General features: G+C 46.1%; 1 protein-coding gene across 1 annotated transcript in view; it reads right to left on the bottom strand.

The window, feature by feature from the left end:
* Positions 1-23608, bottom strand: part of LOC145354508 (zinc finger matrin-type protein 4-like) — a 400098-nt gene that overhangs the window by 375948 nt on the left and 542 nt on the right. Inside the window, exon 2 of the mRNA XM_080205937.1 lies at positions 15683-15787. Coding sequence (XP_080062063.1) covers positions 15683-15787 — 105 coding nt within the window. The remainder of the gene's footprint in view (positions 1-15682; positions 15788-23608) is intronic.

The raw sequence follows: 23608 nt of genomic DNA, 5'->3' as shown, positions 1-23608 counted from the left end.
TGGCCTGTCACAGTTGCCTAGTGGTGCGACAGATGAATTACTTACCTCAGGTTATTAGAGTATTTAGGCAGCAGAGTGCGAAACTAAAGTTGTTGTTCCACTCTGGTGGTCCGGTCAGTCACAAGGGAGCCAATTCTCCTTTGCCCTTAGGGCGGCATGGTGGCACAGTGGTTAGCACCACTACCTCACAGTGCCAGAGACCCGGGCTCGATTCCTGGCTTGGGTCACTGTCTGTGTGGCGTCTGCATGTTCTCCCTGCGTCTGCATCGGTTTCCTCCGGGTGCTCTGGTTTCCTCCAAAGATGTGCGGGTTAGGTGGACTGGCCATGCTAAATTGCCCCTTAAAGTGAGGGGGACCAGCTTGGGTAAATGCATGGGGTTATGGGGATAAGGCCTGGGTGGGATTGTGGTCGGTGGAGACTCAATGGGCCAAATGGCCTTCTTCTGCACCCACAGATTCTATGGTTACACCTGTGATGCTTGCACCATTGAATGTTAAGGGGCGGTGGTTAGATTGTCTCTTATTGGTGATGGTCATTGCCTGGCATTTGTGTGGCACAAATGCTACTTGCCACCCCAAGCCTGGATATTGTCCAGATCTTGTTGCATTTGAACATGGACTACTTCAGTATCTGAGGAATCGTGAATGGTGCTGAATATCGTGCAATCATTGGCGAACAAAACCAATTCTGATGGAGGGAAAGTCATGGATTGAAGTAGCTGGAGATTGTTGGGCCTTGGACATGACTCTGAGGGACCCCACAATGTGCAAACTCCACACAGACAGTTACCCAAGCTGGGAATTGAACCTGGGTCCCTGGCACTATGAGGCAGCAGCGCTAACCACCGTGCCCTCTAAATGGAGTGGGTGATGCCACTGGGCTTGAGGTGAAAATTTTAAATTGCAATGATCTCCTTGATTGTGGGTAGGAAGACCTAAGGAGGCTCGGGCTCCATTCCGGGAGACTGCAGAACATTCCAGAAGGATTGGCAACGCAACCCTCCATTGAATTTGACAAAAGAAAATTCCCCTTTTGCTAAGTGACCGCCACCTGCTGGTCAACTGACGGTATTACAGCAGGAGTGATTGAATCAATTGAATAACCACTGGAGCCAACCAACAACAAGAGCACCTTTAACAGGGTAAAATCCCCAAGGCACTCCGCAGGAGCACTGTGAAACAACATCTGACACCTAGTCACATTAGGGTAGGTGGGCAGAAGCTTGACCAAACAGGTGCATTTTGAGGAACTTCCCACAGGAGGAGAGGGAGGGGGAGAGGCAAAGAGGTTTGAGGAAGGAATTCCAGAGTGACAAAGCTGGGCACCTGAAGGCACAGGGAAAATAGCAGAGAAACTAAAACTGGGATGCTCAGGGGCCAGAGTTAGGCCTACATTTTCCCCTAACTCCCCCTCCCCACCCCCATCCGCTCCAGTAGCGTCCTCCGATGTTGTTGCTCCTTCCCTCTCGGGCACATCCCAAAATTTCCTCTCTCGGGCCTGTGGTTTTGACTGGGACTGGGTTCCATGGCCTTTATCGGAGAGTCATAGGGTGGAATTTTCTCATCCCACCCGCCACGGGAATCACAGCAGGCAGGACAGGCACTATGCAAAGGCCTGTTGACCTCCGGCTGCGCTCCACTCTAGACCGGAAAAATCCCACTCACAGAGTTTTCCTGCACATAGAGAGGCCCTTCAGCCCATCGGGTCAAGCACCTATCTATTCTAGTCCCATTTTCCAGCACGTGGTCTGTAGCCCTTGTATGCTACAGTGTTTCAAGTGCTCATCTAAATGCTTCTTAAATGTTGTGAGGGTTCCTGCCTCTACCAATCTTTCAGGCAGAGAGTTCCAGATTCCCACCACCCTCTGGGTGAAAAAGTTTTCCTCAAATCCGCTCTAAATGTCCTGTCCTTGACCCTTCTACTAAGGGGAAAGATTCTTCCCTATATACCGTTTGTACATTGCTCCATCAGGTCCCCCTCTGCTCTAAGGAAACCAACCTCAGCCTAACCAGCCCCTCTTCATAACTGAAACATTCCAGTCCAGTTAACCCCCTGGAGAATCTCCTCTGCAACCTTTCCCTCCACCCAACCTCACTAGAAACCATGACACCGCTGTTTGTGGGATCTTGCTGTGCACACATTACCAGTGTTGTAGCTACGACTATGCTTCCAAATCAAAGTGTTTTGGGACATCTAAAGGTCATGAAAGGCACTGTTTTACTGTCTTGCAGGGACAGAGCACAGAGTGGAGACAGGCTGGAACTATCCATCTGTATTTCTCAATACCATCCCTGTGATAAAAGACCAACAACACTCAAGAAGCTCAACACCATCCAGGACAAAGAAGCCAGGCTTAATTGGCACCACTTTCACATATATTCACTTTCCCCATCACTGACTCACAGCAGTGTGTACCTTCTACAAGATGCACTGCAGGAACTCACCAAGGTTCCTTAGACAGCACCTTCCAAACCCACGACCACTTCCATCTAGAAGGACAAGGGCAGTAGATATCTGGGAACACCACCACCTGCAAGTTCCCCTCCAAGCCACTCACCATCCTGACTTGGAAATATATCACCGTTCCTTCACTGTAGCTGGGTCAAAATCCTGGAATTCCCTCCCTAACAGCACGCTGGGTGTACCTACACCACGCAGACTGCAGTGATTCAAGAAGGCAGCTCACCACCACCTTCTTAAGGGCCAATAAATGCCAAGCCAGTGATGCCTATGTCCCGTAAATGAATATATATAAAAGAAAATCCTTGTGATATTGTCCAAAGGAAGATTCTTCTGCCTTTGGACTGCTGCTTATGGAGGAGACACAGTAAAAAGTCTGACAACACCAGGTTTTAGTCCAACCTATTTATTTGATAATATACTCACAAGCTTTCGGGGTGTTGTCAGACTTTTTACTGTGTTTACGCCAGTCCAACGCCGGCATACCCACATCATGCTTATGGAGGAACCAGAGAACTTCAGTCTAATTACAGGCGTTTGCTTTGTATATTCACCTGTTCCTCCCACTACACTGTCCTCCCCCCTTCCTGCACCCCCATTGGGGTTAGTGGGAAAATGCAGGGAGGATGAACAGTCTGATATTCCACCGGTTCACCTGCATCACACACACTCCTCCCACTGGGACAGCCACGTGAACCCTGGATTCCTGAGTTTCTGACTTAGACACATTGGAAGATTATTACCTTTCCCCTCCTGCCTGTCTGCACAGCCACTGTCAGATTACAACATTTAATGTGCCCATTAAAAACCAGGGCTACCCAAGGCAGTGCCAATCAGAACATCTAGACTGTTACATTTTTAATCCCATTTTTTATCATTAGAGGGTGTGAATGTACAGTATTAATGTGTTAAAACACCTTTTAAGCATCACACATTCTTAAGAACTTTTTTTTAATTGGTAGTTTATATAGTAATTACTTATTTTTTATAACCAATTTAAGAACATAAGAACATAAGAAATAGGAGCAGGAGTAGGCCATCTAGCTCTTCAAGCCTGCCCCGCTATTCAATAAGATCATGGCTGATCTGAAGTGGCTCAGTTCCACATTCCCACCCTCTCCCCATAACCCTTAATTCCCTTGTCTGTCAAAAACCTACCTACCCGTGACTTAAATATATTTAGCGAGGTAGCCTCCACCACTTCAACAGGCAGAGAATTCCAGAGATTCAGAGTGAAGAAGTTCCTCCTCAACTCCGATCTAAACTGCACCCCCCCCCTTATCTTGAGGCTGTGCCCACTAGTCCTACTGCCCTTTCTGAGCGGGAAAAGCCTCTCCACCTCTACCCTAGCCATCCCTTTCATCATCTTACCTCATTCTTCTAAACTCTAACAAGTACAGACCCAGTCTATTCAGCGTCTCCTCATAGCTCAACCCCCTCAACTCCGGTATCAGCCTAGTGAACCTCCTCTGCACTCCCTCCAAGGCCAAGGCCAAAATTTGATATTAACTGAATCATTTACAATCAAAGAAACCCCACAGTGCAGAAGGAGGCCATTCAGCCCATCGAGTCCATGCTGGCAACAATCCCACCCAAGCCCTATTCCCATAACCCCATATATTTACCCTACTAATCCACCTGACGTTAAGGGGCAATTTAGCACGGCCAATCAATCTAACCCACACATCTTTCGGACTGTGGGAGGAAACTGGAGCACCTGGAGGAAACCCATGCAGACACAGGGAGAACGTGCAAGCTCCACACAGGCAGTCACCTGAGGCCGGATTCGAACCTGGGTCCCTGATGCTGTGAGATAGCAGTGCTAACCACTGTGCCACCCCAGTAGCCAAACAGAAACGAAAGGGCGAATTTAGCAAAACAGCCCAAAAATTATATTTGCCAACTCTTCTACGGGTGCACCGAGTGGGATACAGGATTGGAAACTGAGACAGAAATGAAAGGATATATCAGGGATAACAGATCAGAATGTGGGAGAGCAGGACAGGCCAGAGAGAGCGAGAGACAAAGTGAGAGACGGAGATCAAAATAGATGCAAAAGAAAAGACTCACACCTCTCACATCCAGCAGACGCTCCAAAACAATTTACAGCCAATGAAATGCAGTCACTGTTGTGCACAGCAAGATCCCACAAATGGCAATGTGATACTGGCCCCAATAGTCTGCTTTCTACGATGTTCATTGAATCCCTACAGTGCAGGAGGAGGCTATTTGGCCCATCAAGGATGCACCAATGACAATCCCACCCAGGCCCTATCCCCGTAATCCCACATATTTACCCCGCTAATCCGCCTGTCACTAGGGGCAATTTAGCACGGCCAATCAACCTAACCTGCACATCTTTGGACTATGGGAGGAAACTGGAGCATCCAGAGGAAACCCACCCAGGCACGGGGAGAACGTGTAAACTCCATACAGACAGTGACCCGAGGCCGGAATTGAACCCAGGTCCCTGGCGCTGTGAGGCAGCAGCGCTAACCACTGTGCCACCGTGATCCCCTGACTGAGGGATAAATAACGGGCACGATATCGGAGAAAGCACCCCCAACTCTTCTTCAATACAATACTATGGAATCTTTCACATCTGTTTGAGAGGGATGATGAGGTGTTGCTTATTCAAAATGAAGCTCCTCCAACAGTCCAGCACGCCGTTCTGGAGAGTCCACTTAGGCTCCTGTGTGTAAGTCTCTCGAACAGGGCTTATACACGTAGCCTGCTGGTTCCAAGGTAAAGTGTGTTACCCACTGAACCATGAAGACAACAGACATATGGTAAGAGCAAGTGAACAGCAGGGAGTGAGCAAAAGGGAGGGACAGAAGTAGGAGAGAGAGACAAAGATCATAGGAAAACAGACAGAGATGGATAGATAGTAGAGAGGAAGCCAGTGAGAGAAACGCAGATACTGGAACACTGAGAGACAGAAGGGACAGAGAATCACATTGAATTTTACAAACCAGGAACAGGCCAGCTGACCCAGTCTGTGCCAGAAGAGCCTGATTCCCAACTACTGCATCTCACCCAATCAGAATCACTTTCCATTCCTTTCTCCCACACCTATTTATCCAGTTTCCCTTTAAGTGTGTCTGCAGTGTGACAGAGAGACAGACACCCACACATACACACAGACACACACCCACACACACACCCAGGCACACACATACACCCAGGCCCACACCTACACACATACCCACACACACACCTAGGCACACACACACACATACACCCAGACACATGCCTGCACGCACACCCAGACATACACCCACACACATATACTGATATACACACACACACACACACACACACTCATATATGCAATGGACACTCATATACACACACACACACACACACACACTCATATATACACACGCACTCACATATACACATACACACTCAGACACACACACTCATATGCACACACACTCAGGTATACACACACATATTCACTCAGGTACACAAACACACACTCATATATGCCATGGACACTCATACACACACACACACTCATATATACACGTGCACTCACACATACACACACACACTCATACACACACACTCATATACACACACACACTCATATACGCACACACACACTCATATACACACACACACACTCATACGCATATGCAGTCATACACACACATTCACGCAGACACACACACAAACACACACTCATATACACACGCACATTCACTCAGGTACACACACTCATATACACACGCACTCATACATAGTCACATACATATACACACAGAGAGGTACAGACACATACTCACACACACAGACAATAAGACATACACAGAGACACACACACACACACACACACACACACACACACACACACACACACAGAGTGGAAAAGGGTTAATGGAATGGGGAGTTGTGTTGATTTTGGATCAGTAAAGAACACTATTGTAAGCAGCACAGCTCAGGCGTGAGGACTTGCCTTAGCCCATCACTGTCCATCTGCGTCTCTCATGTTGCTAACATGCTGACAGTTTGGGACCAGCTACATGTCTGAGACACACTCCAGCTATTTAAAAGATAAGACAGATCTATGATCTACGGATCACTCTCACCCTGCCCTTGCCGGGCCTTAGCTTCCAGCTAATTGAGATTTTAATCCATCCCTGAGTCTGCAACTTCAGCTCCACGAATACCAATTTGTACACAGCAAGCTCCCACAAACACTAATGTGATAAAGAGCGGAAATATTTCTGTTAATTAGTATTGTTGATTAAGGGATGAATACTGGACAAAGAAAGGTTCCCCCCCGCCGCCCCACTGCTCTCCTTCTAGATTGTGCCATGAGATTCTTTGTATCCAACTGAGAGGGCTGATGAGATCCTGATAGAACATCTCATCCAAGTGGCCCCCAGAGTCCCCCGCGCTGCGCTCGAGTTTGGCTATGTGCTCGAGTCCCTGTCCAGATTATTTCTGTTCTCATTCAGTTTCTTTCCTTCTCCATCTTTGGAACATTAGCTTCAGAATTCTGGACCTCATTTGCAAGTTGCTATAAAGCTTCACAAAATCATAGAAACCCTACAGTGCAGAAGGAAGCCATTCGGCCCACAGAGCTTGCACCAACAACAATCCCGCCCAGGACTATCCCCTTAACGCCACATGTTTATCCTGCTAATCCCTCGAACCTACCTATCCCAGGACACTAAGAGATAAATTAGCATGGCCAATCCACCTAACCGGCACATCATTGGACTGTGGGAGGAAACCCACACCGACATGGGGAGAATGTGCAAATTCCACTCAGACAGTGACCCAAACTGGGAATTGAACGCAGGTTCCTGGTGCTGTGAGGCAGCAGAGCTAACCACTGTGCCACTGTGCCACCCCACCTGCATCATTTGAACAATATACAACCTTATCTTCTAGATGTAGTGCCATTTTTGACTCAATGGATAATACTCTTGAATCAGTAGAACCATAGAAGCCACAGGATCCCTACAGTGCAGAGGGAGGCCATTCTGCCCATTGAGCCTGCACCGACAACAATTCCAACCAGACCCTATCCCTATACGCCCACATATTTACCCTGATAATCCACCTGACACTAACGGGCAATATAGCATGACCAATCCACCTAACCCATACATTTTCGGACTGTGGGAGGAAACCAGAGCACCCAGAGGAAACCCATGCAGACATTGGAGAATGTGCAAACTCTACAATGGCCCAAGCTGGGAATTGAACTCGAGTCTTTGGCGCTGTGAGGCTTCAGCGCTAACCACTGAGTCACCATGACACCTACGTTGTGAGTTCAAATCCCACTAATCAAACTTGACTCCTAATACAGCGTGTCACTCTAGTGCTGTACTGAGGAAACTGCAGTGTGAGAGACGGCAGCATTTGGGTGAGCTGCCAAGATGGTGGGGGAATCCAGCACTAGGGGTCATAGTTTGAGGATAATGGGTGAACCTTTTAGGACTGAGATGAGGGAAAATTCCTTCACCCAGAGGGTGGTGAATGTGTGGAATTCACTACCACAGAAAGTAGCTGAGGGCAAAACATTCTCTGGTTTCAAGAAGAAATTAGATATAGCTCTTGGGGCTAAAGAGATCAAGGGATATGGGGGAAGGGGGAATCAGGATATTGAATTTGATGAATGGCAGAGCAAGCTCGAAGGGCCAAATGGCCTACTCCTGCTCTAGTTTCTATGTTTTAAGTTAAGATCCATCTGCACTCTCAGATGGACTTAAAAGATCCCATGGCCAATATTCCGAAGAAAAATAGAGCTTTCCCCAGTGTCCTGACCAAAGCAACACCATTAAAGAAGATTCCTTCACCGTTACCACATTGCTGTTTGTGGGAGCTTGCTGTGCACAACTGGCTGTCCTATTTTCCTGCATTGTAGAAGTGACTGTACTGCAAAGGAATTTACTGGAAAGTGCGTGGACATGTTTGCCGGTCAAAATTTCTCCAGGTCTCTTGTCCTAAATTGGTCTTGAGCAGGGACGCATGTTTACTGGTTGAGCACACGCTTGGAACACGGACAGACACATGATGTGTACATGCTAACCAGTGATCATCAAGGCCGCAGAGAGAACAGGTGGTCTAACCATGTGCTCCACCCCACGCGACAGATCATCCCGGCTACCAACAGCAGCAGAACCATCTCACTACTCATCAATTACAAAATAAAAACACAACACTTTATTCTTCTGGCAATAAACAGAGAAAATGCTGAGAAAGCATTCGGGCAGCATCTGAAAGACTGATCATCTCCAGTCTAATCTATTGCACGATGATGATTCTCCACTTTTTTCACACACAAATCTTGTCTTTTCTCTTTGACTCACCTTTCCGTGCAGTTCTGGCAGTTTCTCTGTTTATTCCAGGACGTTGTGACAGTTTAACCCTTTCCGAAACAGGACTGCCAGTCTGAAACCTTAACTTGCAGCGGATTCCCGGCAGCGCCATTTTTCTCCGGCTGGGAGATGCGCACGGGTCGAAAAATCTGTTGGGGAACCAGCAAAATGGCCGACACACGCATCTCCTGGCCGAACTCGCCAGAAATATGGTGGGCTGCGATGGGAGAATCACGGCATTGGTTTCCATCATCAGGGATGCTGCATCTCCCACTGCCGAGATCCAACATTTGCACTTTTCACCAATGTTCCAAAGCATTCTTCAGCCAATGAAATAGCTCCTGAAGTGAACAAAGAACAAAGAAAATTACAGCACAGGAACAGGCCCTTCGGCCCTCCAAGCCCACACCGCCCATGCTGAACTAAAGCCCCTGATGTTTCTGGGGACCATATCCCTCTGTTCCCATCCTACAAATACACGAATAAGATGGGAATAGCGGGATATGGTCCCCGGAAGGGTAGGGGGTTTTAGTTAAGTCGAGCAGCATGGTTGGTACAGGCTTGGAGGGCCAAAGGGCCTGTTCCTGTAGCTGTAATTTTCTTTGTTCTTTGTTCACTTCAAGAATTATTTCATGGCTGGGAAGTCCTTTGGAACATCATTTGGAAGGTGCTTTAGAAATGCAAGTTTGTTCTCTCTTTCATTCACTTTACCAGAATTTTCTGCACTATTTGGAAGCTCCTTTCTTAAAACAAAACACTCCAGGAGTAATTCACTGATGTGAATGGCAAGTGGTTTAGGGAATGTACACACCCTCTTGAAATATAAAGGTTAAACTTTCAGAAACAAGAAATTTGTCAAATAGAATCATCATCAGGAGTGAGGCTTCCTAATCAGACATACAGCATTTCTCAATACACGCACAATGTAAATACAGAGTCTTAGATTTAATCCTGTACTTCAGAGAAATCTATATGACCCACAAAATGAGACAGTGTCAAAAAGAAATTTACTCTGTATCTAACCCTGTGCTGTACCTGTCCTGGGAGTGTTTGATGGGGACAGTGTAGAAGGAGCTTTACTCTGTATCTAACCCCGTGCTGTACCTGTCTTGGGAGTGTTTGATGGGGACAGTGTAGAGGGAGCTTTACTCTATATCTAACCCCGTGCTGTACCTGTCCTGGGCGTGTTTGATGGGGAGAGTGTGGAGGGAGCTTTACTCTATATCTAACCCCATGCTGTACCTGTCCTGGGAGTGTTTGATGGGGACAGTATAGAGGGAACTTTACTCTGTATCTAACCCTGTGCTGTACCTGTCCTGGGCGAGATTGATGGGGACAGTGTAGAGGGAGCTTTACTCTGTATATAACCCTGTGCTGTACCTGTCCTGGGAGTGTTTGATGAGGGACAGTGTAGAGGGAGCTTTACTCTGTATCTAACCCTGTGCTGTACCTGTCTTGGGAGTGTTTGATGGGGACAGTGTAGAGGGAGCTTTACTCTGTATCTAACCCTGTGCTGTACCTGTCCTGGGAGTGTTTGATGGCCAACATTGTCTACCTGATACGTTGCAAGAAAGGATTTCCCGAAGCATGGTACATTGGGGAGACTATGCAGACGCTACGACAACGGATGAATGAACATCGCTCGACAATCACCAGGCAAGACTGTTCCCTTCTTGTTGGCGAACACTTCAGTAGTCACGGGCATTCAGCCTCTGACCTTCGGGTAAGCATTCTCCAAGGCGGCCTTCACGACACACAACAGCGCAGAGTCGCTGAACAGAGACTGATAGCCAAGTTCCGCACACATGAGGACGGTCTCAACAGGGATCTTGGGTTCATGTCGCACTATCTGTAACCCCCGTGACTTGCCTGGGTTTGCAAAACCTCACTTACTGTACTGTCTGGAGACAATACACATCTCTTTAACCTGTGATCAGTGCTCCTTCCACACACATTGTCAGTCACTTTAGGACTTGAATAGCAGGTTAGGTGTAAAGATTCGCACTCTAATCAGTAATCTCTAAACTGTCTGTGCTTTATATGCTCTGTCTGAGGCCAGAACTCTCCATTCACCTGAAGAAGAGGGAATCCCCTCAAAAGCTAGTGAGTTTACTATCAAACAAATTGGTTGGACTAAAACCTGGTGTTGTCAGACTTTTTAACAGTGTTTGATGGGGGACAGTGTAGAGGGAGCTTTACTCTGTATCTAACTCCATGCTGTACCTGTCCTGGGAGTGTTTGATGGGGACAGTGTAGAGGGAGCTTTTCTCTGTATCTAACCCCGTGCTGTACCTGTCCTGGGAGTGTTTGATGAGGACAGTGTAGAGGGAGCTTTATTCTGTATCTAACCCCGTGCTGTACCTATCCTGGGAGCGTTTGATGGGGACAGTGTAGAGGGAGCTTTACTCTGTATCTAACCTCGTGCTGTACCTGTCCTGGGAGCGTTTGATGGGGACAGTGTAGAGGGAGCTTTACTCTGTATCTAACCTGGATCCTGTGACCTGGAGTGCAATTGAAAACAAATGTCCTCGGCAGGCGTCCCTAAGAGAATGGGGACAGGGAAGATCATAAAAAGCCCCAGGTAGGGGGCTTCTTCCCTGACAGTCCCCGGTATGTTAAGGAGAAAGAGAACAGTAGAGAAAGTGGCTCCATTTAGAGAAATGGTTGTGAGCAGCAGACTTTAACTAAAGAAAACTCAGGGCCTGATAATTTGAGAAAGTCTATCAAAGCTTGATGAAACCATGCTGTGGGACATTGGGGAAAATATACTCCTTTGGAGTTGTAATGTCCAGCTTGGTGTGGCCAAAGTGCTGAAGTTGTGTTTGTGGGCTGGTGTTTGAATGCAGATTCAGGAATCTCGGGAACGGCTCCATGGGAAATGCGATTGAAACTTTGTGAGATTGGCTGTTGTTCATGCTTTCCGAGTTGGGGAGATGTTTAGAGGGAATTTCCAGGTTAGATCTTCAAAGGTGAAAACTGGAATTCCTCGTGAGAGAGAGGTTCAGTGAGATTGGTTGATTCACGTGTTTACTGACGAATGGGTGAGATGTTGGGAAATCCATGGACTCTGTCTTGTTTGAGTCTGCCATTTATTGGATCGAATGGTGTGTTTGACCAATGTCCATTTGCTAATTTAAATATACCTAATATTTACCTTTCATAGTAGAGTATAAGTTGGATATTGTAAATTGTTTTAAACTTATTGAGTTTGCAAAGTTTACTTTAGTTTCAAAATCTATGGAATGTTATAGCTTTCTTCACTGAGCAAGTGTCTTCAGACAATAATCTGTCCCTCAATGTCAATAAAACATAAGAGATTGTCATCGACTTCAGGGAGTATAAAGGAGAACGTGCCCCTGTCGACATCAATAGGAAATAAAGTAGAAATGGTTGAAAGCTTCAAGTTTTTAGATGTCCAGATCACCAACAACCTGTCCTGGTCCCTCCATGCTGAGAAAGTCCACCAACACCTCTACTTTCCCAGAAACCAAAGAAATTTGGCATGTCAGCTATGACTCTCACCAACTTTTACTGATGCACCATAGAAAACATTCTTTCTGGTTGTATCACAGCTTGGTATGGGCTCCTGCTCTGCCCAAGACCACAAAAAAAATCTACAAAAGGTCGTGAATGTAGCCCAGTCCATCAATCCACAAACCAGCCTCCCATCCATTGACTCTGTCTACACTTCCCGCTGCTTCGGAAAAGCAGCCAGCATAATTAAGGACCCCCACACACCCTGGACATTCTCTCTCCCACCTTCTTCTGTAGGGAAAAAAATACAAAGGTCTGAGGTCACATACCAACCAACTCAAGAACAGTTTCTTCCCTGCTGCTATCACACTTTTGAATGGACGTACCTCACATTAAGTTGATCTTTCTCTATACCCTAGCTATGGCTGTAACACTACATTCCGCAATTTCTCCTTTCCTTCTCTATGAACGGTATGCTTGGTCTGTATAGTGTATAAGAAACAATACTTTTCACTGTATACTAAGACATAATAAATCAAATCAAAATCAAATCAAATCAAATTTCATCAAAAACTTTGTCAGTAACAAAACATTACTTGTGCTTAACCAATTCTTACCAAAAATCTGGGGGTTGGGCCAATGATGATGACCTGTGTGAAAGCTGGTGGACAATTGGGAATTGGTAATGGAGATTTTTAATGAACCGTTTTGATATTTTGACTAGTAGCTTTACATTTTTGAGTGGGAGATCCTTGAGTTGACTGAGACACTCCTTGTGCCTCCACCCGAATTCTAGAAAGCTAATTTCAATTCCTCAGAGTGAGCTGTGACTGCCAAAAATATTCTCATTACACTGAGTTACAGAGAAAGTGAAATGATGAGTGGGCAGAGATCTGTTGGACACACAACACCCCTTGGGATCATCTCCAGTTGGACCTCCTAATGCTCGTGCAAAAACCTGGCCTCCTGACGATAAGATAACTCCTCCGTATCTTTCAAAGGGCTTTTTATCTATCTCATTACTTATTGATCAGACCCTCACTCCCGACATCTCTCCAGCATTGACAATTGTAACTTTGATGGACTAATCACCAACTGTCAGCTCACATGGCTGTCAGCTTTCCACACCAGTTATTGACATGAGTTCTCAGCCTGTGGAAAAGCCATTGGTTCCAGGTGAAATGTCCACCATGGCTCAGTGGGTAGCACTGCTACTCCTGAGTCTGAAAGGTCGAAAGACCAAAGCATAAGATTCACCCTGACATTCCAGTGCAGTACTGAGGGAGTGCCACACTGTCAGAGGGTCAGTGCTAAGGGAGTGCTGCACAATCAGAGGGTCAGTACTGAGGGAGTGCCGCACTGTCAGAGGGTCAGTACTGAGGGAGTGCTGCACAATCAGAGGGTCAGTACTGAGGGAGTGCCGCACTGTCAGAGGGTCAGTACTGAGGGAGTGCCGCACTGTCAGAGGGTCAGTACTGAGGGAGTGCTGCACTGTCAGAGGGTCAGTACTGAGGGAGTGCCGCACTGTCAGAGGGTCAGTACTGAGGGAGTGCCGCACTGTCAGAGGGTCAGTACTGAGGGAGTGCTGCACTGTCAGAGGGTCAGTGCTAAGGGAGTGCCGCGCTGTCAGAGAGTCAGTGCTGAGGGAGTGCTGCACAATCAGAGGGTCAGTACTGAGGGAGTGCCACACTGTCAGAGGGTCAGTACTGAGGGAGTGCTGCACTGTCAGAGGGTCAGTACTGAGGGAGTGCCGCACTGTCAGAGGGTCAGTACTGAGGGAGTGCTGCACTGTCAGAGGGTCAGTACTGAGGGAGTGCCGCACTGTCAGAGGGTCAGTGCTGAGGGAGTGCCTCACTGTCAGAGGGTCAGTACTGAGGGAGTGCCGCACTGTCAGAGGGTCAGTACTGAGGGAGTGCTGCACTGTCAGAGGGTCAGTGCTCAGGGAGTGCTGCACAATCAGAAGGTCAGTACTGAGGGAGTGCTGCACTGTCAGAGGGTCAGTACTGAGGGAGTGCTGCACTGTCAGGGGGTCAGTACTGAGGGAGTGCTGCACTGTCAGAGGGTCAGTACTGAGGGAGTGCCTCACTGTCAGAGGGTCAGTACTGAGGGAGTGCTGCACTGTCAGAGGGTCAGTACTGAGGGAGTGCCACACTGTCAGAGGGTCAGTGCTGAGGGAGTGCTGCACTGTCAGAGGGTCAGTACTGAGGGAGTGCCTCACTGTCAGAGGATCAGTACTGAGGGAGTGCTGCACTGTCAGAGGGTCAGTACTTGAGGGAGTGCCTCACTGTCAGAGGGTCAGTACAGAGGGAGTGCTGCACTGTCAGAGGATCAGTGCCGAGGGAATGCCATACTGTCCAAGGATCAGTTCTGAGAGAGTGCTGCACAGTCAGAGAGTCAGTAGTGAAGGAGTGCTGCCCTATCTTACGGATGAAATACTAAACTGAGCAATTGGCATGGTGACACAGTGGTTAGAACTGTTGCCTTACAGCGCCAGGGACCCAGGTTCGATTCCCTGCTTGGGTCACTGTCTGTGTGGAGTTTGCGTGTTCTGCCCTTGTCTGTGTGGGTTTCCTCCTGGTTGCACCGGTTTCCTCCCACGCTCTGAATGATGTGCTGGTTAGATGTATTGACCATGCTAAATCCTCCCTTAGTGCACCCTAGCAGGTGCTGGAGTGTGGTGACCAGAGGATTTTCACAGTAACTTCATTGCAGTATGAATGTAAGCCTACTTGTCACAAAAATAACACAATTTTATTCTTTCATTTCTTCTGCCCAGCCTTAGTAAGGAATTTCTTTTTTTTTGGACGTTTGAAGCCACTGAGAAGAGACTGACGATCCTCTCTTGCTGAGTGAAATGTATGATATTAATTATAAAGGTGGTTATGAGGAGAGGTTGGATAGATTGGGACTTTTTTCTCTGCAGCGTAGAAGGCTGAGGGGTGATCTTACAGAGGTCTTTAAAATAATGAAGGGCACAGATCAGCTAGATACTCAATATCTTTTCCCAAAGGTAGGAGAGTCTAAAACTAGAGGGCACAGGTTGAAGGTGAGAGGGGGGAGATACAGAAGGATCCAGAGGGGCAATTTTTTCACACAGAGGGTGGTGAGTGTCTGGAACAAGCTGCCAGAGAGGCAGTAGTAGTGGCGGGTACAATTTTGTCTTTTAAAAAGCATTTAGACGGTTACATGGCTAAAACGGGTATAGAGAGACATAGGCCAAACACGGACAACTGGGACTAGCTTGGTGGTTAAAATAAAGGGGCGGTATGGACAAGTTGGGCTGAAGGGCCTATTTCCATGCTGTAAACCTCTATGGCTCCACCTGATTAAAGGATTTCACCTTTTGAGGGCGAGTGGGGTTGGTGGGGTTGGGTGGGGGTGGGGAGGTGAGAGTGGAAACATTCCTTACCTCATAGTGTGCTACTCTCTGAGACTCGGAGATTAACTGTGCGTTGCAGATGTTACAGTAGCTGTCTGTGAACAACTCACTCTCACCTGTCCCCGCAGATTTCATCTGTAAGAGAGAGGGGGAAAGAAACACAGAGACAGACGTGAGACGTCTAGAGTGGCAGCGGAAGCTGGAGGCAAAAAAACAGAATGTGTCTAGGCTAAATGAACAGAACTCAGTGAGATTTTGCATTACATTCAGGAAATCAGAGATTGTTCAAAGAGGCCCATAAATCCAAACAAACCCGTTCCATAACCCCGTTCTCCTATTGTTTGCAGGAACAAATTAATTGCTGCTTGAATCTAGTTATACTATCCATCCCAATCTGTCTTTGCTGACCCCAATACCTTTTGCGTAAGGACAAATAAAGTTCACTTTTACTGACAAATGTGTCCGCTAGTATTCCCATACTGCAGCACAGTGGCCCACTGCTGCCCCACAGCGCCAGGGACCCGGGCTCGATTCCCAGCTTGGGTCACTGTCTGTGGGGAGTCTGCACATTCTCCCCGTGTCTGCGTGGGTTTCCTCCGGGTGCTCCGGTTTCCTCCCATACTTCAGAGATGTGCAGGTTAGGTGGATTGGCCGTGCTAAATTGCCCCTTAGTGTCAGGGGGAGTAGCTTGAGTGCATACATGGGGTTATGGGGATAGGGCCTGGAGTGGGATTGTGGTCGGTGTAGACATGATGGGCCGAATGGCCTCCTGTAGGATTCAATGGTTCCAAATTGTCACTTGAAGCAAGCTATACCACCCATTCCAATCTGTGCCTGCTGGCTCCAATATCTTTTGAATAAGGAAAAATAAAGCTCACTATTACTGACAAATGTTATACCTAGTGTCTGTTGGTATTCACATAATGAGAACATCATGAAGGTTTTGTCAGGATGTGTCCTTTCTTTCCCTTTGCTGGGTTGTTGAGCCCCTTTTAGTTTGATTTGACGATATGTTTCTTCATGGCGTATCATAGTTACCTACAAATCCATTCGGGAATTCAGGAGAAAGCTTCTTTACTGGGAGAATCTAGAACTGGCTGTCACAGGGATTGGTTGAAGAAAATTGCAAAGATTCATTTAGGGGGATGCCGGCTAAGTACACGAGGGAGACAAAGGAATCTCAAGGGCAAATTAAGGATGTGCAATAAGTGCTGGCCTTGTCAGTGCTGCTCACATCCAATAAATGAACATAAAAATAAGATATGTTAAACCACAGAATCCCTACAGAGCAGAAGGAGGTCATTCAGCCCATTGAGTCTGCAACAACTCTCTGAAAAAACACCCCTACCCAGGCTCTATCCCTGCATGCATTTACCATGGCTAATTCCCCTAACCTACACCCTTGGGACTCTAAGGAACAATTTAGCATGGCCAATCCACCCAACCTGTAGATTTTTGGAGGAAGCCGGAGCGCCCGGAGGAAACCCATGCAGAACCAGGGAGAATGTGCAAACTCTGCACAGTCACGCAAGGCCGGAATCGAACCCAGGTCCCTGGTGCTGTGAGATAGCCATGCTGACCACTGTGCCATCCATAGGCATAACATTTGGTGGAGAAAAGTGGCAAGAGGCTTGTGGCATTCAATTGAGCTGAACGGGACATCTCTGTGCGGTAAATGTTATTTAACAGCATACATTTAACTCCTGCGTTAGTCGTACCCTCAAAGGGATGATTGCTAAAGTTTAAAGTTTATTTATCAGTCGCAAGTAAGGCTTACATTAACACTGCAATCAAGTTACTGTGAAATTCCACTAGTCCCACAGTCTGGCACCTGTTCGGGTCAATGCACCTAACCAACACATCTTTCAGAATGTGGGAGGAAACCAGAGCACCTGGAGGAAACCCACATAGACACAGGGAGAAAGCGCAAACTCCACACAGTGACCCAAGCCGGGGATCGAACCTGGATCCCTGGCGCTGTGAAGCAGCAGTGCTAATCACTGTGCCTCCCAATGTGCTATGCAAATTCTGACCCAGGGATTAACCAATAATTACCCTGATGGATCCATCAGATCAGCGATCCGTACCCAGGATTGACCCGATCAGGGATTGTAACTTGGAGGTTCTCACTCGGAACCTATGACAGAAATGGGAGCAATCTATGGTTTCCCAGCTGTCATAAGTAACCTGCCAGCACTCACCATCAAGCCTCCGGCATCGAGTTTAGCCAAAGACTTTTGGGAGCTGTTGCCTGGCAGGGAGTAGCAATTCTGCAACATATGCACCAAGAGGCAACTGTCTAGACGGCCGCAAAACAGCTGATGAGGTCACATTGCTTTCAGCGCAGGTTCCAACACTCCAGCAAGTCACTGCACTCAAGTTATCAAGACTTTAACAAATTTAAGAGAATAACATTTAGATATTAAATGGCAGTGGTGAGGCAGATACAATAAGGGCGTTGAAGGGGATTATAGATAAGCACTTGAATATGCAAGGAATAGAGGGATATGGACCAAGGGGAGACAGAAGGGATCAGTTTAATTTGGTGTCATGTTCGGCACAACATGATGGGTTGAAGCGCCTGTTCCTGCGCTGTACTGTTCTATGTTCTATCTTACAGTGTGCATCTTCTTTTAAAACATTTGCTTTTCCCTCTATTTTAATTCCCTCCATTCTTCCCAATTGAACATTGTCTGTACCCCACCCACAATCAGGTATCCTGAACACTGGCTTTGCTTTTACGTCCAATTATCTCCGCAATGAGAAAGGAAGTTACAATTAGGAAGAAAGTCAGAGTGAATTGTAGTTCATCCGTTATGGACAGAAATGGTTCACATGACTCCTCACCTAAAATATTAAGTAAGTAATTAAAATGCTAATTAGATTGAGGTCTTTTTTTTGATACAAATTGTATATTTTTTATTCATTCATGGGATGTGAATGTCGCTGGCAAGGCCAGCATTTATTGCCCATCCCTAATTGCCCTTGAATTAGGTGCCTCGCTCAGCCATTTAAGAATCAACCACATTGCTGTGGCTCTGGAGTCACATGTAGGCCAGACCAGGTAAGGACAGCAGATTTCCTTCCCTAAAGGACATTACTAAATCAGATGAGTTTTTCAACAATTGACAATGTTCTTACGGTCATCAGTAGGATCTTAATTTCTGATTTTTAAAATCTATCTATCTATCTATGTATCTATGTATCTATCTACCTACCTATCTATTTATCTATCTATCTACCTATCTATCTATCCATCTATCCATGTATCTATCTGTCTATCTGTTTATCTATCTATCCGTTTATCTATCTGTCTATCTATCCTTTGCCTTTCTCTCTTTCAACCTTTTCAATTATTTCACCGTTCATTTCTCTCTCAATATTTGTTCTCTCAGTCCCTCGTTCCTTTTCAGTCTTTTTAACCCTTCCTGATTTTTCTTTACAATTTCTCATTCTGCATCTCATTTCAGTCCCTTGCTGCTTGTCTCTCTTTTAATCTCTTATTTGCTTTCTCTCTCTCGCTCTCTCCCTCTCTATATATATGTATATATACATATAGGGGCGGCAATATATCCCCTGGATCTCTAGGTCACGAGTCCAATAACAATATTACAAGGCCACCACCTCCCCTTCTGCTGGTTCTGGAAATGCCATTTATTATCCATTATGAGGTCAAATGTTGTGGGACAATTATTTTCTCCCCCCCTCTCTGCTGCCCCCAGTGTGCCGACTCTGGCTTGGGTTCTGTCCCAGCTGTACCGACTGACCCAATATTTCTGCCGAATGTTCAATCTTCATGTAAAAACCGCAGATTAAGTCACGACAGTACAGTCAAGCACGGCCACACAATCAAACCATGTCTTGCCCTGACATTCACACCCACTCACTGATTGCAGCAGAAGGCAGAGAATAGAGACTGGAATCTTGACCCTGGTTAATATAATTTTCACCACTTCAATTCTCGTGGCCCCGTGGTCAATTGTTTGCTGTCTTGCAGTCACCTTTGCTGAGATGAGTTAACTCTGCAAAGATTGGGTGTAAATTCTGGGATTTTCCTGATGTGTGGTTATCACTCGTCACCAGAATCACTCCTGTTACATACATTTAACTGAAGATTTATCTACTGAGAAAAATTGTTAACCCCACATGCACAAAGCCAGAAATATTATCCTGCATGCACATTTTGTACACTCATGGGGTGGCCCTGCTAAGAGTCTTAATAAAACCAGCATTAGTTTCACTCAGTCTCCTCGCAGGCTAAAGTGATCTGATTGTAGCTTTGAATGTTGGCTTACACTCGGCCACTGGGTCAACTGGGCTACTGGCTTTAAAGGGAGGTTAAATAGTTTGCTGCGATCATGGATCAGGGTAGCTTTAGTAAAACTCCTTTTCAAACGGTCAGTATGTATTGGAGGGGAACTAAAAGAAAGTCCTCAGCACCCAAATATTTAATATGTCTTTTTTTTAAGATGGGGAGATTGAAGGTGATGATGAGTGAGTCATCAAAATGAAAAGACGGAGCTTCGGTGCCAGGTAATATACGATCATAGATTTCTACAGTGCAGAAGGAGGCCATTCGACCCATCGAGTCTGCACCAACCACAATCCCACCTCGATCCTATCCCCACAACCCCATGCATTTACCCTAACTAGTCTCCCTGACACTAAGGGGCAATATAACATGATCAATCCACTTAACCCGTACATCTTTGGACTGTGGGAGGAACCCGGAGCACCCGGACGAAACCCATGCAGACACAGGGAGAATGTGCCAACGCCACACAGACAGTGACCCAAACTGGGAATCGAACCCGGGTCCCTGGCATCGTGAGGCAGCAGTGCCACCTCTATATATATATGTATATATAAAATATATATAGGGAGAGATAGAGAAAGAGCAAATAAGGGATTAAAAGTGAGAGACTAGCAACAAGGGACTGAAGTGAGATGTAGAATGAGAAATTGTAAAGAAAACGAGGAAGGGTTAAAAAGAATGAGAAGGAATGAGGGACTGAGAGGACAAACATAATATAATTGAGAGAAGAATGAACAGTGAAAGAGACTGGAAAGATTGAAAGAGAGAAAGGCAAAGGATAGATAGATAGATAGACAGACACACACACAGAAGGACAGATGTAGAGAGACGGACAATTGGTTTATTGGAAGATCATCAAAGCAGGAAGAATGAATTGTGATGATGATTACACAAATTAAACATGTAATGGTAATTCATAACCGTTATCGACAATCATAAAAATAAAATGTTAGATAATAAGACTGCGCAGTTAGAAACATCCCAATATACAAATAAATGCAGATCTCCCTAACTTACAAATAAAAATGAAAGGCCTACTATACTCGACATTTTGTATTAAATTCGATACATCTTTTGCTGTCGGGTCGAGTTCATTACATACAATTTATGAGCTTTAGAAAGTTAGGCCACCTCAGTTTATTCGTCCTACACTTTCCTTGTGAAATGGAGACTTTTCTCTTTAATTCAATCGCTTGTTAACTTTTGTGGAGATGGGAGGTGGAATTCCAGGGATTCCTAACAAAAGGTCAGACAGGTTTAAAGTTTATTTATTTATGAGTGTCACAAGTAGGCTTACATTGACACTGCAATGAAGTTACTGTAAAAAAAATCCCCTAGTCACCACACTCTGGCACCTGTTCGAGCAACACTGAAGGAGAATTTAGTACTTACCCAGCATGCCTATTGAACTGTGGGAGGAAACCAGAGCACCCAAAGGAAACCCACGCAAACACGGGGAGAATGTGCAAACTTCTGACAACCAGTGATCCAAGCTGGGAATTGAACCCAGCTTCCTGACGTTATGAGGCAGCAGTGCTAATCACTGTACCACTGTGCCGCCCTGCTCCTGTGAGTGAATGAGGTGGAGAGAGGAGGAGGACATGGGGGGGATAGAACAGGGTGATTCACAAACCAGCATTTTCAACTTGTCAGTGGGGGAACTGGATAAAAACTATACTGGATTGCTTTCAGGAGCCGGTGTTGCAGAAGAGGCCAGGGAGCTCATTCTGACTGGGAATGCTCGGTGTGAACTCTGGGTGTTAGAAATTTAAAATTGTCCGAATTATCCAGCAATCAACATACACTTCTGAGCAACAAGCAGGACAGTGAAGATTCAGGCTAGAGAAAGTGCTCTTTTCTTGTTCTATCTGAGCAGTTTGAGTGGAGTTAGGGTTATTGTGAGTATTTGACCTCTAAACCCAAAGACTAACCACCTGTTTCCACAGCAAAGCTAGACGGAAATCAATGAGAACGGACATCTGAATTGTTGGGATTTTTGCATTGCTTTTGCTTTTTGAGGTCTTAAATGACAAGACAACCACCACAATCCAATCAATATTCTTTATAACAATAAGGACGTGTCCCCTTTTACAGAACACTCTCTGATAAATCTGTCAGGGAACTCAGGAGAAGTGTCTTCAGCCAGACAGGCTGTAGAATGAGGATACAACCACCACATGGGGTAGCTGAGGTGAACTGCATTCAGGCATATTAGGCAAAGGCAGAGAAACACTTGAAGGAGACAAGAGCAGAAGGCGGGTGGCATGGTGGTACAGTGGTTAGCACTGCTGCCTCACAGCACCAGGGACCCAGGTTTGATTCCCAGCTTGGGTCACTGTCTGTCTATGGAGAGTTTGCACATTCTCTGCACGTCTGCGTGGGTTTCTTCCCAGTTGCTCTGGTTTCCTCCCACAGTCCAAAGATATGCAGTTTGGGTGTATCGGCCATGCTAAATTGCCAATAGTCTCCAAAGATGTGTAGTGTTAGGTGGATTGGCCATGGGGAATGTGTGGAATTACAGAAATTGGATGGGATGTATGGGTCTGGGTAAAGTACTCTCTTGGATAGTCGATGCAGGCTTGATGGGCTGAGTGTCCTCCTTACACACTGTAAGGTTGTATGGTTCTGCTGATAGGGGGAAGTGAAGTAAGACAGGACGATGTTCGTGTGGATTCCAGGCATAGACCAGCTGGGCCGAATGACCTCTTTCTGTGCTGTAAATCGTATGTAATTTGAAACATTCTCAGGAAAAAATGTAAATATAAAGTTCATAACATAACGTGAAGTCAGTAATGTGAAGTTTCCCAGCATTAAAATAACCTTCATACAGACTTACTTCTGACACCTTTCTCCCTGCCAACTGTTGAGTAATTCTTTGCAAATTAAGAATCATCCTGTTACCTGCAATCAAGACCGCAAGGAACTACAAAAGGTCATGAATATAGCCCAATCCATCACGCAAACAAGCTTCCCATCCATTGTCTCTGTCCACACTTCCTGCTGCTTTGGCAAAGCAGCCAGCATAATTAAGCACCCCACACACCCCAGAAATTCTCTTTTCCACCTTCTTCCATCAGGAAAAAGATACAAAAGTCTAAGGACATGTATCAACTGACTCAAGAACAGCTTCTTCCCTGCTGTGGTCAGACTTTTGAATGGAACTATCTCGCATTAAGCTGATCTTTCTCTGCACCCGAGCTATGACTGTAACACTATATTCTGCACTCCCTCCTTTCCTTCTCTACGAACAGTATGCTTTGTCTGTATGACGCGCAAGAAACAATGCTTTTCACTGTATGCTAATACATGTGGCAATAATAAATCAAATCCTGATTATGGGATGAGCCACTGTGTTTATATAGATTTAGAAGAAGAACCTGCAGCAGAGGGTGCGAAGGGTTAGTTTCCATGGGATAGAATCCTGTGTATCTCTGGAAGAAATAATATTTCCCCTGCTGACCACCCTGAGCCCTTTCCACCCTCTTCACCAAGTTCTACAATCCTGCACTTTGTACCTCAGTCTTAAGTGGACAGATTTCCCCTTAAGCAGATACAATAAAAGCAGCAACACTGGATGACAATTTCTCCTGATGTAGTGACACCTTAGGACTTTGTGAAAGGACTCACACAGCCAGTTGCCT

Source organism: Carcharhinus amblyrhynchos, chromosome 17 (genome assembly GCF_965287045.1).
Source record: "Carcharhinus amblyrhynchos chromosome 17, sCarAmb.v2.hapA, whole genome shotgun sequence".
Lineage (NCBI taxonomy): Eukaryota > Metazoa > Chordata > Chondrichthyes > Carcharhiniformes > Carcharhinidae > Carcharhinus > Carcharhinus amblyrhynchos.
The sequence above is the reverse complement of the archived record's forward strand: the minus strand, read 5'-3'. Positions and strand labels throughout refer to the sequence as shown.